The sequence below is a fragment of the Cucurbita maxima genome, unplaced genomic scaffold (genome assembly GCF_002738345.1).
Source record: "Cucurbita maxima cultivar Rimu unplaced genomic scaffold, Cmax_1.0 Cma_Scf00017, whole genome shotgun sequence".
NCBI lineage: Eukaryota > Viridiplantae > Streptophyta > Magnoliopsida > Cucurbitales > Cucurbitaceae > Cucurbita > Cucurbita maxima.
The window spans coordinates 278,874-294,019 of record NW_019272033.1 but is presented as its reverse complement, the minus strand read 5'-3'; the positions used below and the strand labels follow the sequence as shown (position 1 = coordinate 294,019).

General features: G+C 37.3%; 1 protein-coding gene across 1 annotated transcript in view; it reads left to right on the top strand.

The window, feature by feature from the left end:
- The first annotated feature begins 12,636 nt into the window (after positions 1–12,636).
- LOC111492062 (RNA-binding protein 42-like) overlaps positions 12,637–15,146 on the top strand; it is a 7,725-nt gene continuing 5,215 nt past the window's right edge. Inside the window, exons 1-2 of the mRNA XM_023141235.1 lie at positions 12,637–12,967; positions 13,156–13,333. Coding sequence (XP_022997003.1) covers positions 12,725–12,967; positions 13,156–13,333 — 421 coding nt within the window. The 5' untranslated portion in view covers positions 12,637–12,724. The remainder of the gene's footprint in view (positions 12,968–13,155; positions 13,334–15,146) is intronic.

Genomic DNA, 15,146 nt, shown 5'->3' with positions numbered 1-15,146 from the left:
TGGTTTTACGTGTTTAAATATGAAATACTAAAATTTAGAGAAAATAAAAATAAATACAAAATAATTTAAAACAATGAAATGCAAAACAACCTATTCTAACTTAAAACTAGAAATTTAAATATGAGTCTACACTATGCACGTGTCATAGTCTCTAATCGCGATGCCGCCGTCCTCCGTACAAGTGCGCCTTGCCTTTACCTGAAAAATGATGTTCACACGGCCTGAGTATTTCGAAAAATACTCAGTAAGTGGCCCCACTATAGGGGGTCATGCAAATGCAAACATATCCAATCATGATTTAGGGACCTATCTCTAATCATCATAAAGGTGGCCTCTAGTCTCGGACAAATTGGATGTGTAGTACTTCCCTACACACGATTCACATGTGCGAGTGTGAATCTCCAGGGCGCTCGCACACTCCCTGGACCCTATGGTCAAGCTAATCTCTAACGACGTTCGAAGGTCAACAGAACCCCATAGTATCATGCGCCTCATGAACACCCTCATCTGTGCGCATTTGCACTCTTGCACATTCGCACTCATCATCATATTGTGCGCGTCCGCACTCATCATCTCTAGGGGAAGTAGCCTTATGCTTATGAACATACATATGCATGAGGTCCCTCTAAATCCATCATAATATATTTTCTGACACAACCTTCTAGTCTCATCTCTTTGTTACTCTAGTAACACATACTCGTGGATATTTATATCAATATCATTTTCATGCTCTTTGGGTTGTGTCCTATGTCGATCTAACGACATGATGCAATATGACACTCATCATCATATAGCATGCTCAATATGGAAAACATCATCATATTAAGGTAAACGTCATGCATCATCATACTCATCATATTGTCATAAAGTGCATCAAGCATATCAAGTACGTCATTCATCAAAATATATATATACTACGCACATCATCAAGCATCATAACTCATACATCATCATAACTTATACATCATCATACACTCGTAATACTCGTATACGACATCATACGATACAACTCATACATTGTCATAACTCATACATCATCACATACTATCATACAACATCGTACGACACAGTTCATACATCATCATAATTCATATAATTTTTAATCTATCCTATAGTAAGGCCACTTCCTCGGTTGGCCTTAGCCGGAGTAGTCCCTAATTTACTTAACGTAAGCTCTCGTTCCTCGTCAGCTACTCCAAATGTTGTTATCGGATTTTCTACTGTTTGTTATTTCCAAATCTCTATTTTCTATTTGCTTTGTTATTTACATGTAATAATCTAAAAAATAATAATAATAACAATAATATGTATCTGAGATACCTAGAGTCATTGGCAAATAAAACTTAAAAACACCCGAAAAGATTAGTTATAACTCATGAAAGATAAATTAGCTACTTACTGGGTACTTTAATTACTCATCAAAATTATTATAACTTTTCTTTCTTGATTTAGATGATGCACACCAACCGAGGACGAGACTAGCGGGCTAGGGACCATCGGGAATCCATGTATGGGTCTGTTTATGTAGTTATGTTTTTCACTGTTTAAAACTTACGTTGGTTGTTAAATGTTTTAAATAGTACTGGTTTTAAATGTTTCACTTGATGTTTATAGAAATGTTTTGAAAATGTTTCTAAATTTATGATTGATTGTAGGAGTTTGTTATCGGTGTCGATGGTAACTCCTGTAAGTCACGTTGTCGATGAGCGGTTGTTACAAGTTGGTATTAGAGCCTAGGTTATAGGTTCTGTAGATAGTATGGATTCCTTTAGTCCAGCTCAGCGGTATCTCGCCTCGGTCAGGTAAGTGATGCATGACTAAGTTGTATGAAAGAATAGTATGAAAAGTTTAAAAGATTTGATTATGACCACTTAATTATGTGTGTGACAGATATGGTAGTATTTAAGAGTTTAGACCCTGGTACGTCGAATGTGGTCCCAGGGAATGAGGAGCTGCCTGTAGAAGGAACTACTCCAGCAGAGGTGGTTCTTGAGCCTGCTCTGTCGGCAACTAGAGATCAGTCGATTATTGTGATTACTTTGGAGGCATTGCAATCATTCATTGAGAGCCGAGTGGATCAATCGGTATAGGTAGCCCTTGCTGGTCTTGGAAGCCAGGCAGCTCCGACAACACCTGTATCTAGCCAGGCGACTCTAGTGTCTGAAGCACCAGGAGTAGGTGTTCAAACAGCAATACCTCCAACAAGTTTGACAAAGCTACCTGGTATAACAGTGGTGATAGAGGAACCACAACAGGTAGTAACTTATGGGCGACGATTTATGATGGAAGAAAGTGAGTACATATGAGATTTTATGAAACTTACCCCGCCAGCTTTTGGAGGAAAGGGGACTGATTCTGAGGAGGCTGAATGGTGGTTAGAATGTATTGAAACAAAGTTTACATTCTACTACTACCTACCGAATAATAAGGTGTTGTGTGCTACATATTTGTTGGAGGACCAGCCCATTTTTGGTGGAAATCAAAGAAGCTGAAGATGAAGGCTGGTGGAGCCCCAAACCCCTAGGCGGTGTTCAAACATGAATTTTGTGAGAAATACTATCCTGCTCTAGCGAGATTGCGAAACCGAAAGGAATTTATGCAATTGGAACAGGGTAATATGTCAATAGAGGAGTATGAGGCGGAATTCACTTGATTATCTAGATTTGTTCCTCTTATGGTTGCTACTGGGGAAGAGAAGACATATCTTTTTATCCAGGGTTTGAGGCAAGAGATACAGGGATCCGTGTATGCCTAAGCTTCTCAAGATTTCGTTATTGCTTATAATGCTGCTGTGAAATTAGATGCTACCACCTCGAGGAATAATCAGGGTTCCAGCAGTCATACTACCAAGCGGTAAACAAAAATTTATCCAAATATCCTCAGGTTTGCAACAACAAGCACTACAGCTATGAGTAGATCGTTGGCCTTTCTCAGGTGATGGGGAGGAAGTTTGCAGTAAGTGTGGGTTAACTCATGCAGGATCTTGTAATGTTGTAGACAAGACATGTTGTAACTGTGGTAAGACTGGTCATCTTGCCAAAATGTGCTATAATGCAAAAAATCCTAATGTTGTACGCCCCGAGCGACCCGCTCTAGGAGGAGGAGGAGGTCAATCAAGTGTTGGGGGACTGCCTCAGGCTCGCTGTAAAGCCTTTGCCATGACAAGCAAGGCAGCGGAGGATGCCAGCACGGTGGTGACAGGTACTTTACCCATTTATGGCTACTTTGCTTATACTGTGTTTGATTATGACTCTACACATTCTTTTATATCATTATCGTTTGTTCATCAAGCCCGACTTCGAGTAGAGCTTTTAGGTTATGAGGTTATGATCTCTACACCTTCAGGAATCATATTGATAACTCGTGAAAAGGTGAAACTAATAAAGTAGAAGTATCTGGTCAACCATTAGACATGTGGTTAATGGTGCTAGATATGTATGATTACGACATTATTTTGGGCATGGATTGGCTATCTGCTCATCATGCCAGTATCGATTGTTATAAGTTATTATAAGAAGGAGATAATTTTTCACCTCCCAATGGGAAAGAGCTTCCGGTTTCAAGGTACGAAGCCGGGAAGTGTTCCCAAGACGATAACTGCTTTATAGGCTAGGAAGTTGATTAGTCACGGTGCTCTGGCATTCCTGGCTAGTATGGTAGAAGTGAGACGAGTTACTATCGATGTAACAGTTGTACCTATGGTGAATGAGTTCCTGGATGTCTTCCCTGATGAGTTGTCTGGCTTGCCACCAGAGCGGGAAGTCAACTTTGGCATTGAACTTGAACCAGGGACAACACCTATCTCTAAAGTTAGGATGGCCCCTGCAGAATTGAAAGAGTTGAAACTGCAACTACAGGAGTTGTTGAACCAAGGATTCATACAACCTAGTGTGTCACCGTGGGGAGCTCCGGTGTTGTTTGTGAAGAAGAAGGACGGTACACTCCGTTTCTGTATTGATTATAGGGAGCTAAATAAGGTGACCATTAAAAATAAGTATCACTTGCTGCGAATTGACGACTTGTTTAACCCGCTCCAAGTGGTAGCAATATTTTTTAAGATTGATCTTCATTCTGGTTATCACCAAATAAGATTCAAAGAAGAGGACATACCGAAGATGGCTTTTCATACCCGATATGGACACTATGAGTTTGTTGTAATGTCTTTTGGCTTGACCAATGCCCTTGCAGTGTTTATGGTGCTGATGAACCAGGTATTCTAGGATTTTCTGGATTCTTTTGTCATTGTGTTCATTGATGATATCTTGGTTTATTCCAAGACAAACGATGAACATGCAGAACATTTGAGGAATGTTTTGTTGGTTCTACGTGAACAAATACTATACGCCAAATTCTCGAAATGTGAGTTTTGGCTTCAGAAGGTAGTATTCCTTGGTCATGTGGTATCCAAGGATGGTATAGCTGTTGATCTAGCAAAGGTGGAGGCAGTTATAGGTTGGGCTCGACCAACTATAGTTACTGAGGTGAGAAGTTTCCCGGGTTTAGCAGGATACTACAGGCGATTTATTAAGAACTTTACAAAGATTGCAGCGCCACTAACTCAGTTAACTCGTAAAGGAAAGAAATTTGAGTGGAGTCGAGCTTGTGAAAGGAGTTTTTAGGAACTCAAGGAAAGATTGGCGTTAGCCCAGTACTTATTGTACTCGACGATACTAGGAATCTAGTAATTTATAGTGATGCCTCTAAGAATGGGTTGGGTTGCGTACTTATGCAGAACGGGAGAGTTATTGCTTATGCCTCTCGACAATTGAAAGATTATGAAAGCAACTACCCAACTCATGATTTAGAGTTAGTTGTTGTGGTGTTTGCTTTGAAAATATGGAGACATAATTTGTATGGTGAGAAGATACAAGTACATACAGATCATAAGAGTCTCCTATATCTGTTCACCTAGAAAGAGCTTAACATGAGGCAGCGTCGATGGTTGAAGTTAGTGAAAGATTATGATATGGAGATCCTACATCACTCTGGTAAAGCTAATGTGGTAGCTGATGACTTGAGTCGTAAGACAGCTCACTCATCTGCAATGTTGACGAGACAACCCAACATTCAAATGGAGTTTGAACGGGCTTAGATAGCTGTGTTGGTCAGGGAAGCGACAGCTCAAATAGCTCTTATGACTATCTGCCCGACGTTGCAACAACAAATTACTCACGGTCAGTAGAGGAACCCTTATTTTGCAAAAGTCGTGAAGCAACTTGAGACTGAACGAGTCAAGAATTTCTTGATGACAGGCGATGGAAGTTTGAAGTGGCGAAATTGAACTTGTGTGCCAATCGATGTAGAGATCAAGAGGAAGATCTTATTTGAGGCACATGAGTCTTCCTATATCGTACATCCAGGTACCACAAAGATGTATCAACATTTGAAAACATGCTTTTGGTGGCCTGGGATGAAGAAAGATGTTGAATAGGTGAGTAGGTGATTAGTTGTCAACAAGTTAAGGCACCTAGACAGAAATGTGTTGTATTATTGCAACCTCTGAATGTGCCCCAGTGAAAGTGGGAAGAGTAGGGGTGTACACCCAACTCGGAAACTTGAGAACCCAACCCGACCCAACCCGAAATATAAGGGTTGGGTTGTGTTGGATTTTGGGTTTGGGTCGGGCCCATTTTTTTTTAACCCGATCTTATTTGGGTTGGGTTCGGATACCAAAAGAAAATAATTGGGTCAACCTGGCTCACCCCAAAAATATTAAAAAAAAAAAGAAAGAAATTTAAACCCAAAGGCCCAAAGTTAAAGCCCAATCATTTGGTCTCTGAACAAAGCCCAATCCCAAGCCCAAACTTACACTTCAAAACCCAATAACTCTCCCTCCCTCTCTCCTATCTGCTCTGCTTCCTAGGCAGTAGGCACCCTCCCTCTCTACGTCCTTTAGCTTGAGGGAAATACCTCCCTCTCTCTACTCTCTCTCCTTCACGGAATAACTGTTTAAAATTATGTTATTTTAAATCGAGTTATTTTAAATTTCTACATAAATTCATTTGCTCTCTCCACTACCTCTGGCTCTCAGCTATTTTAAATCTGATGGTATATTTTAATTTTGATGCATTCTATGATAACGGTTCATATTGGGTTAAATGTTTGAATCATAATAGTTCTATTTTACTTTTTATATAGATAGAAAACAATAGTGCAATGTATGTGCGAGTAGCTCTAGTAATTATAATGCATCAAAACCACCATTCGCTACACAATCTGAATTTAAGAAGAAGAATCCCAGTAAATCAATCGTGTGGGATCACTTTTACATGATTAGAGAACAATAATAAGAGGCGCAAGTGCCACTATTGTTCGAATGAGTATGCTTGTGATACTAATTATTGTGGCAATTTTCAAGAATTAGTATCAGAAGCATACTCCTTAGAACAATAGTTGCACTTGCACCTCTTATTATTGTTCTTTAATCTTGTAAAGTGATCCCACACAGTTAATTTACTGGGTTTCTTCTTCTTAAATTCAGATTGGGTAGCCAATGGTGGTTTCGATGCATTATAATTACTAGAGCTACTTGCACATACGGTTGCACTATTGTTTTCCATCTATAAAAAGTAAAATAAAACTATTATGATTCAAACATTTAACTCAATATGAACAATTATCATAGAATGCATCAAGGTTAAAATATACAATCAATTTTTGCAAGGGGATATAATAAAAAGAGAAAGCTTACCCGTTATAGCGTTCCAGGAGACTAAAGAGAGAAAGACGGTGCGCGAGAAAGAAACAAGACAAAGAACGCGAGAGAATGCTATTGAGATCAAATTCCTTGTGGAGACTAAGTATCGAGAGAGATTTGTATTTTGTGGGATTTATGTAAAAATTTAAAATAACAGTCATTATTGCAAAGGGAGAGTGCTACTGCCAAGAATAACACCTAACTGCAGTTTTACCCGTCTGCCTGTCCCCAATAATTAATTCTCGCTGACCACGTCCGATAGGAATCATCGCATCAATAGCAATAAGTCCTGTTTGAAGAGGCTCATATACGGAACGTCTCGAAATAATACCAGGAGCGGGGGATTCAATTAACCGAGAGTCAGAAGCTGAAATTTCACCTCGGCCATCAATAGGTTTAGCCAGGGCGTTTATAACACGACCTAAATAAGCCTCGCTTACTGGTATCTGAGCAATTCTTCCCGTTGCTTTTACAGAACTTCCCTCCTGTATCAGCAAACCATCACCCATTAATACAACACCAACATCAGAGAAGGAAAGAGAAATTTCTTTCACGATTGAAGTAATTATTGGGGTGTGAAATGTCAGGTTTGGGTTTGGGCTTAAGCTTTGGTCAGAGACTAGACAAACTGTAGATTAGGTTTTGACTTTGGACGTTTCAGCTTTAATTTCTTTTTTTTTTTAATATTTTCGGGTTGGGCCGGGTTGACCAAATCATTTTCTTTTGATACTTGAACCCAACCCAAATCAGATCGGGTTAAAAAAAATGGACCCAACCCAAACCCGAAATCCAACCCAACCCAACCCAACCCTTATATTTCGGGTTGGGTTCTCGAGTTTCCGGGTTGGGTGTACACCCCTATTGTTTATGTCATATACAAAAAGTGGGCCTCATCCATAGTGTCAACAGGATAAGGTACTCATTTTTATCCTTGTACTATAGATCATTTTGACTATATACTTGAACTTGATCCACTCTTATGTCTCTACATATAGCTCAAGTAATCATACTTTAGTCAGAGTGTTCTTAGTTTATTGGATTTAGATTAATAATCGTAAAATTCACTTTATTCAATAACAATCTTTACAGAATAAACATCAATAATAATATTATTGAAAATAGAATATGTTTTTGTTTACAAACTATCAGTTTTAGGACATAAAACCCAACACAAGCTCCACCAATGTCATGCAAGAATAATTATTTTTCAATGTAAGTAAAATATTTGAAGTTACAATATGCTTTATCCAAATAATCTTAAAACGGTTAAACTTTTAAGATGCTATTTTTCTTTTGCAGGAATTAAGAATGCAATAGAGGGTTGGATAGTTTTAAATTTTTAGTCATTTTGTTGAATGTTGTAACTTTGGAATTAATTTATTGAATATTTTTTACATATTTATAAGTGAATTTTTCGCATTTTGTTGAATGATTATATATTGTGAATGTAGATAATTTAGTTAGATGTGATTCATTACATATTCTTTACATATTTATAGGTGATATTATGAATGCAATAGAGAGTTTGATACTTTTGATTACAACTCATAGGTAGTAATTGTTACATCATTTTAGGTCATACAAATTAATTTTTTTTTAATTTTTTTGGACCAACCCGAAAATAGAGGGTTGGGTTGGGTTACCAATCCAACCAATCCGAACTTTTGGGTTGGATCAAAAAAATCCTTCAACCCAGCCCAACCTGGACCATGTACACCCTTAGGGAAGAGGTGACCATGGATTTCATTACAGGATTACCTATAACCCAGTCTGGGTTTATAGTGATATGAGTTGTTGTGATAGATTAACTAAGACCGCTCATTTTATACTAGGGAAGTTTACGTTTTCAGTTGACAAGTGGACACAATTGTATTTAATGGAGATTGTAAGGTTGCATGGTGTACCGATTTCTGTTGTGTCAGATAGGGATGCACGGTTTACCTCTCGATTCTGGAAGAGTCTTTAGAAAGCCCTTGTTACACAACTGAAGTTTAGTACATCGTTCCATCCTCAGACATATGGACAAACTGAGAGATTAAATAAGATTCTCGAGGATATGTTGCGTGCTTGTGTACTTGATTTTGCTGGCAATTGTGACAGCTACTATATTTTGTGGAATTTTCCTATAACAATAGTTATCAAGCAACCATTTAGAAGGCTTCTTTTGAGGCACTTTATGAATGTAGGTGTCGAACTCCAATTTATTGGGAGGAGGTAGGTAGTAAATAGCTGTTAGGACCAGATTTGCTACATACGACCAATGAGGCAATACAAAAGATTAGGAAGAGAATTTTGACCACTCAAAGTCGTCAGAAGAGTTATGCTGATATTAGGAGGAAGGACCTAAAGTTCAAGGTGGGGGACCATGTGTTCTTGAAGGTTGCACCATTTCGTGGGTTTTTGCAATTTGGTAAGAGGGGAAAGCTTAGCCCGCGTTTTATTGGACCTTTCGAGATCCTTGAAAGAATTGGCCCAATAGCCTACATGTTGGCTTTACCACCAATGTTGGGTGCTGTACATAACGTTTTTCACGTTTCGATGCTAAGGAAGTATGTTGCAGATCCTTGCGTTGCAGAGATATTCCTTTTGTTAAAGTTCTATGGAAGAATCAACGAGTTAGCGAAACTACTTGGGAATGAGAAGAGGTGGTTAAACGAGAATATCCGCAATTGGTTGTAGAGTTAGAAATTTTTTAGAACGAAAGTTCTTAAAATGAGGGTAGAATTCTAATAATCTAAAAAAAAATAATAACAATACCATGTGACACACGTGTGTTGGAGATGTCCGAACATTGATGTAATGACCGCCTCTAAATCCACCCCCCTTTGGTGCCTAGCGTCCTTACTGGCACACCACCTCATGTCTACGACCTTCGGGGAACAGCGAGAAGGCTGACACATCGTCCGGTGTCTAGCTCTGATATCATTTGTAATGACCCAAATCCACTGCTAGCAGATATTGTTCTCTTTGGGCTTCTCCTCAAGCTTTAAAACACGTCTGCTACGGGAAGGTTTCTACACCCTTATAAATGGTGGTTTGTTCTTCTCCCAACCAATGTGGGACATCACATTTGAGGAGAGAAGGGTATGTTAGTTGGTGGAATGAAAACTATAAAGTTCGGGTAAGAATGTTAAAAACTAAAAAAAAAAAAAAAGACAGAAAACAGAGGAAGGAGAATTTTACCCATATGTTCGGTAAATCGTAAGGTTTTCAACGTTTGTTGTGATAGGGTGCAAACTTGAGGATGGGGGAAACAAGTGTGATCATTTTTAGCCATTGAAGCTCTGGATTCAAGTTGTTTTAAGCATTTATCCCAAAGGTAACGAAAAACCTATTTGTCTATACTTTTAAATATCAATATCTTCGTCTATATTGCATAATAAGTTATGAAATAGGGTTTGTTAGAATCATAATAAGGAGACTTATAAAGTTGTAGAAGAAGTCGAGACGAAATACAGGTTGTAGAGGTGGAATATGGCTTTGGGACATAATCGATATTAATAGAAAAGTTGCCAAAATTTCCGAGAATTCAAGGAAAAAGGAGATGCGCATGCAGTACACGTAGGGCGCATGGGAGCCCGCGAGTGAGAGCGCGACTGTGCACAGATCAAGCACGTGAGAAAAGCACATCGAGTGTGTGCAGGCGCGTGTGATGCTATTTTGATTCCTGGTTTGTTCTGTTCGACTCCTTTTGACCTGTCCTATCAAGATTGGTCTATACTTATCTTAAAAATTGTGAAATATACGTCTAATTGGAAAGAATTAGGTTGAAATACCCTATTAAACGTACAACCAAGGGAAAAAAGGATTCGAAACCAAGTAGCATATCGTCCTTTAAACTAGTTCTTAACTTGTTTTACAACATGTGGGTATGTTGTTTACATGATTAAGAGCTTAACATGTTAATATGAGCTTTGATGATATGTAATGTCTATTTGTATATTGTGACTGCTTGCTTGTGATGTAAACATGTTATAAATGATTACTAGAATGTTTTATGTGGCGAACATTACAAAGGTATGAAAGCATGCATTGGATGTGAGTATGTTATGGGAAGGTTATAACTCTAGATATGCTTATTGGTTGTTGAGTCATGACTTATTTATATGAGTATTGTAGTCTACTAATTCCCGTGGAGTTCCTGACCAACACATTTGAGTGCTAAGTCAGAGAGAATGAGTACTCCTGATCGTTGGTATATGAGTTGAACAAGCCAGAGAAATCAGTAGACGGGGCCGTATTTGACCGAGAGCAAGTCTTACATACGAGTCCAAAAATTCTGGATAAGCATATAGAGAGTCAGTAACCTAAGCTGAAGGTAGCTGAGATACCTCATTAATGAACTGACCCTCGTAACAGAAACTAGGAGTCATTGGCAAATAAAACTTAAAAACATCACGGGAAAATTAGTTATAACTCATTAAAGATAAGTTAGCTACTTATTGAGTAATTTAATTACTCATCAAAATTATGATAACTTTTCTTTCTAGATTTAGATGATGCATTCCAACCGAGGACGAGACGAGCGGGCTAAGGATCATTGGAAATCCATATCTAGGTCTGTTTATATAGTTATGTTGTTGGTTGTATAATGTTTTAAATAGTACTAGTTTTAAATGTTTCATTATAGACCGGTTTTGGAAATGTTTCTAAATTTATAATAGTTATTTTTTTTTTCCTTACTCATTTTATTATTTTTATTTTATTATTATTATTATTATATATAACTTAACGGCGCGTTAAACTAGTAAACTATTGGTACGATCTACTCTGTAATTATTATAAATGATTTGATCCAAACCGTTCATGTGTGGAGACATGTGAGTGAGGGTATCATACACAATAAATTTGTACAAAACTGGACCAACAGATATTTGAACTCTCTTTATAAATCCGTTAATTGAAAATATTAATATTTTACAGGATCATCATATGGACTCAATCTTAACACCAAAGTCATGCTTTTATGTATTTAATATATATTAATTATTTTAATATTTAATGTAACAAAGGCAATAAATATAATTTTATCTTTTATATATTTAATATATTAAATATTAATTTAAACTCTTCCAATTAAATATTTTATTTATTAGTTTGAATATTTATTTATTTTTTCTCTCAACTAAATTGAATATTAATGATATAAAATTAATTAATTGAACTATTTAATTAATTACTTTTTATTTAATTAACTATAGATCATTCTATTATAAAACAATGGTTGAACTCTTATGTACCACAGAAACAATGGTTGAACTCACCACAGGAGTTGTGTTTATTGATATAATCATTATAAGTGAGTCGACCCTTCATGAATGGTTACTTTAGTCAAAAATCTGTGTTTATCCTTGTAATTACATCTTTCATCTCAACTACCACTGATTCTCTAATAAATAATTTATTTATAATCCAATCAATCATGAACCAAGTCCTCTCGGGCCAGCACCTAAAGGTGAATTTGGTGTCTTTCTGGTTAGTAATAGAAGCAATCAGAGAGTGGGGATGTATTATGGGAGTCTTGAAATCAGTTTCTTATTTTGTCAAATCTCAAAATGGTAGACATATTGAATTAGTTTCAAATCATATTCACCCATGCAAATCAAAGGACAAGCCTTCATACGCAAGGAGCTCATAAACTCACTTGGAATTGAAATCGAGTCACATATGATCCTCTAATGAAATATTAACATTATTCAATTAACGGATTTATAAAAAGAGTAGATCATTTGTAATAACAAAAAAAAAAAAAAAAAAAACCTGTTTTAATAGTATTTCCAAAATATGGCACCCGGTATTATTCATATACTACAGATTATTCTAAATATTGATTTTTTTGATATGTCAATCGATAATATTAAATCGTAAATAAAATAATTAGATTATTAATAAATAAATAATTAATTACGAGAGTTTAGAGCATAAGCGGTGGACACTTTTCCAGTGCGCTACCCAGCAAGCTTGTGACAATCGGACCCTTTCAAGCCCTAATTTTGAAGCTATTTCAAGTTATTACTGCTCTTGGCCATGGCGGGACCTTCCTCGGCTCCTTCAGCACCTTCTTCCTCATCAGGTTCCCAATTTACGTATTCAAACGGTTCCTACTTTCCTTTACCTTTCCATCTCCAGCAGTCTGCTACGGCACCGGCAGGCCCCCAGTATCCCTCTCCCTATGTCGCTGCTCCAGGTCCTCCAGCAGTTCCGCTCCCCGTCACATCTGTTTATCCGGCTCCTGCTCCCGCTGCCTATACTCTCCCTCAATACCAGCAGGTCGCATAACATGCATACGATTTTAATTTTTACTGCGGAGTTCTGGTTTTGTTCTATTTTTGCTATGGTTTAGGGAAAATTGTTATGGAGCTTGATGTTTCTGATGGATAAGGGAATATTTTTTGGTTCAATTTATGGCTTTAGCATGCTTGTAACATTTCCCCCCCTGTTTTACCTACTATTAACAGGCTCAACAATTGTTTCAAAGGGATGCCCAAACGATAACACCGGAAGCTCTCGAGAGTGTTAAAGCTGCACTTGCAAGTAGTGAGATCGAGCATAAAGCAGAAACAAAAAAGAAAGCTATTCCTCGCAAGGCTGCCGGGCAATCTTGGGAGGATCCAACACTTGCTGAGTGGCCTGAAAGTATGCATTATTTACGTTCTTTAATTTCACGTATTTGCAATCATTGGGCTTGCTGTGACCTCTAGGAATAATTTTAATTGTTATGGGCTTGCTGTGATCTCTAGGAATAATTTTAATTGTTATGGGCCTCTGATATCAGCTTGAACCGATGGATGTTTCTTTTAGTTACTACGCGTCTTACATAGTAACCTCGGCGAATTTCAAGCAAGGACTGGATACTTGGCTTTGGACTTTACATAATTTTTGTAATGCACCACGAGTGGTTGGGTTTTCCTTTATGTAATTTTATGAATCAATAAAATAGTTTCTTGTTCCTCTCTGGAGAAAAGTATAACAAAATTAAATACAATAAAACAAAAGATCTTTTTGGCTACATGACTTTGAATATTTCTTTAGGAGGTAATGAGCCTGGAGAAATAAGGTTTTTGCTGTTATAATGGAAATAAGGGAGATAGATGGTTTTCCAAGAATCCTAAGGAGCCAATGGAAAAGAAACCAAGGTTTGAAGAATTCACCTCTAAGATAATTGGTAATGGGAGGGACATCGAATTGCAAAGGTAGCAAGGCTTATGTTTATACCTAGGAAGTATTAACACTATTTTTTGCAGAGTCTCGGACATCTATCATACATGGACATGCTTGAACACACACCTGACATTTGAAAAAAGTCTAATTGATAAGTGCTATAGTTGTTGGATTTACAAAACTAGAGGTCCTTCTAGGATCCTTGCAAATATTCACAAATAAGGCTAACTTATCAAATAGATTCCAACCAAGAGCTTAGTTAGAAGATGAAACTCTTGGATCTAACATAGAATCTAGGATGGTTACTCCTAGACGGCTCACCCTATAATTAGATTGATTAAAGCTAATCCGAAGAATCGATTAAACTTCAAACACAAAGCAAGATTTGAAAAAACCAGCACCAAGATGGGTTTGAGAAACACAAGTTTCTTAGTTTGGTTGCAAAAAAAGTCTTCCAGATACAAAGTATTACATGCCCTTAAATAAGCCCAAATGGCCGTTCAAGTTCCCAAGAATCAAGTCCTTCAAAGACAAATAAATGATAATTGGAGAAAATAAAACCTAGGAAATGAAACTCAATTGCACAACAATTGAGAAGTCTAAATGTGGAACAAAAAAAATGTAGAAATGTTTTAAATTGTCTTCAATATCTATGGTAGGATCCACTTGACTTGATGAGAACGTTTGACAAGTTTTAACATCATAAACCCTCAGGAGGTGCAATTTGGAAAGGCATCTCTTCACAGGTTCTACGTAGTTTTTTTGTCCATCGTGCCATCTTCCAAACTACCCTACTTTTGCATGCCATCTTTACTTCATTCACTTTTTGACTTGTTGAAATAACGTTATGAAGAAATCAGGGTTCAACATTCGTTCTCTCCTTGTGCATTAGCTAGTTTTTGAAGATACAATGTAGAAGCCTTTTGATTTTTTTTTGCCTTGTTCATTGTAATAGCTCCTTCAGGTACAAGTAATGGATCGAAGGTTGGATTCACATCACCAATTATTCAATATTTTAATTTCTTGATATAGTTCGAAAAAGCAAGTATAATAAAGTACAACATTTGTTGGATTTGAAAGCCCAATACCCACTAGAAAATGAAGGTTTAGGGTTTAGCCACTAGAAAATGAAGGTGCCCACTTAAAAAAAATACCTAAATTTAATATGTCAAAAATAAGAGAGCAATTCCACTTGTTTGATCCTATTTTCAAGTTTATTCCATAAACCTTATTGAAACTCAATCGTTTTTGGCTCAGTGTGGGAGACCCCGATTATTAGGGGGGGGGG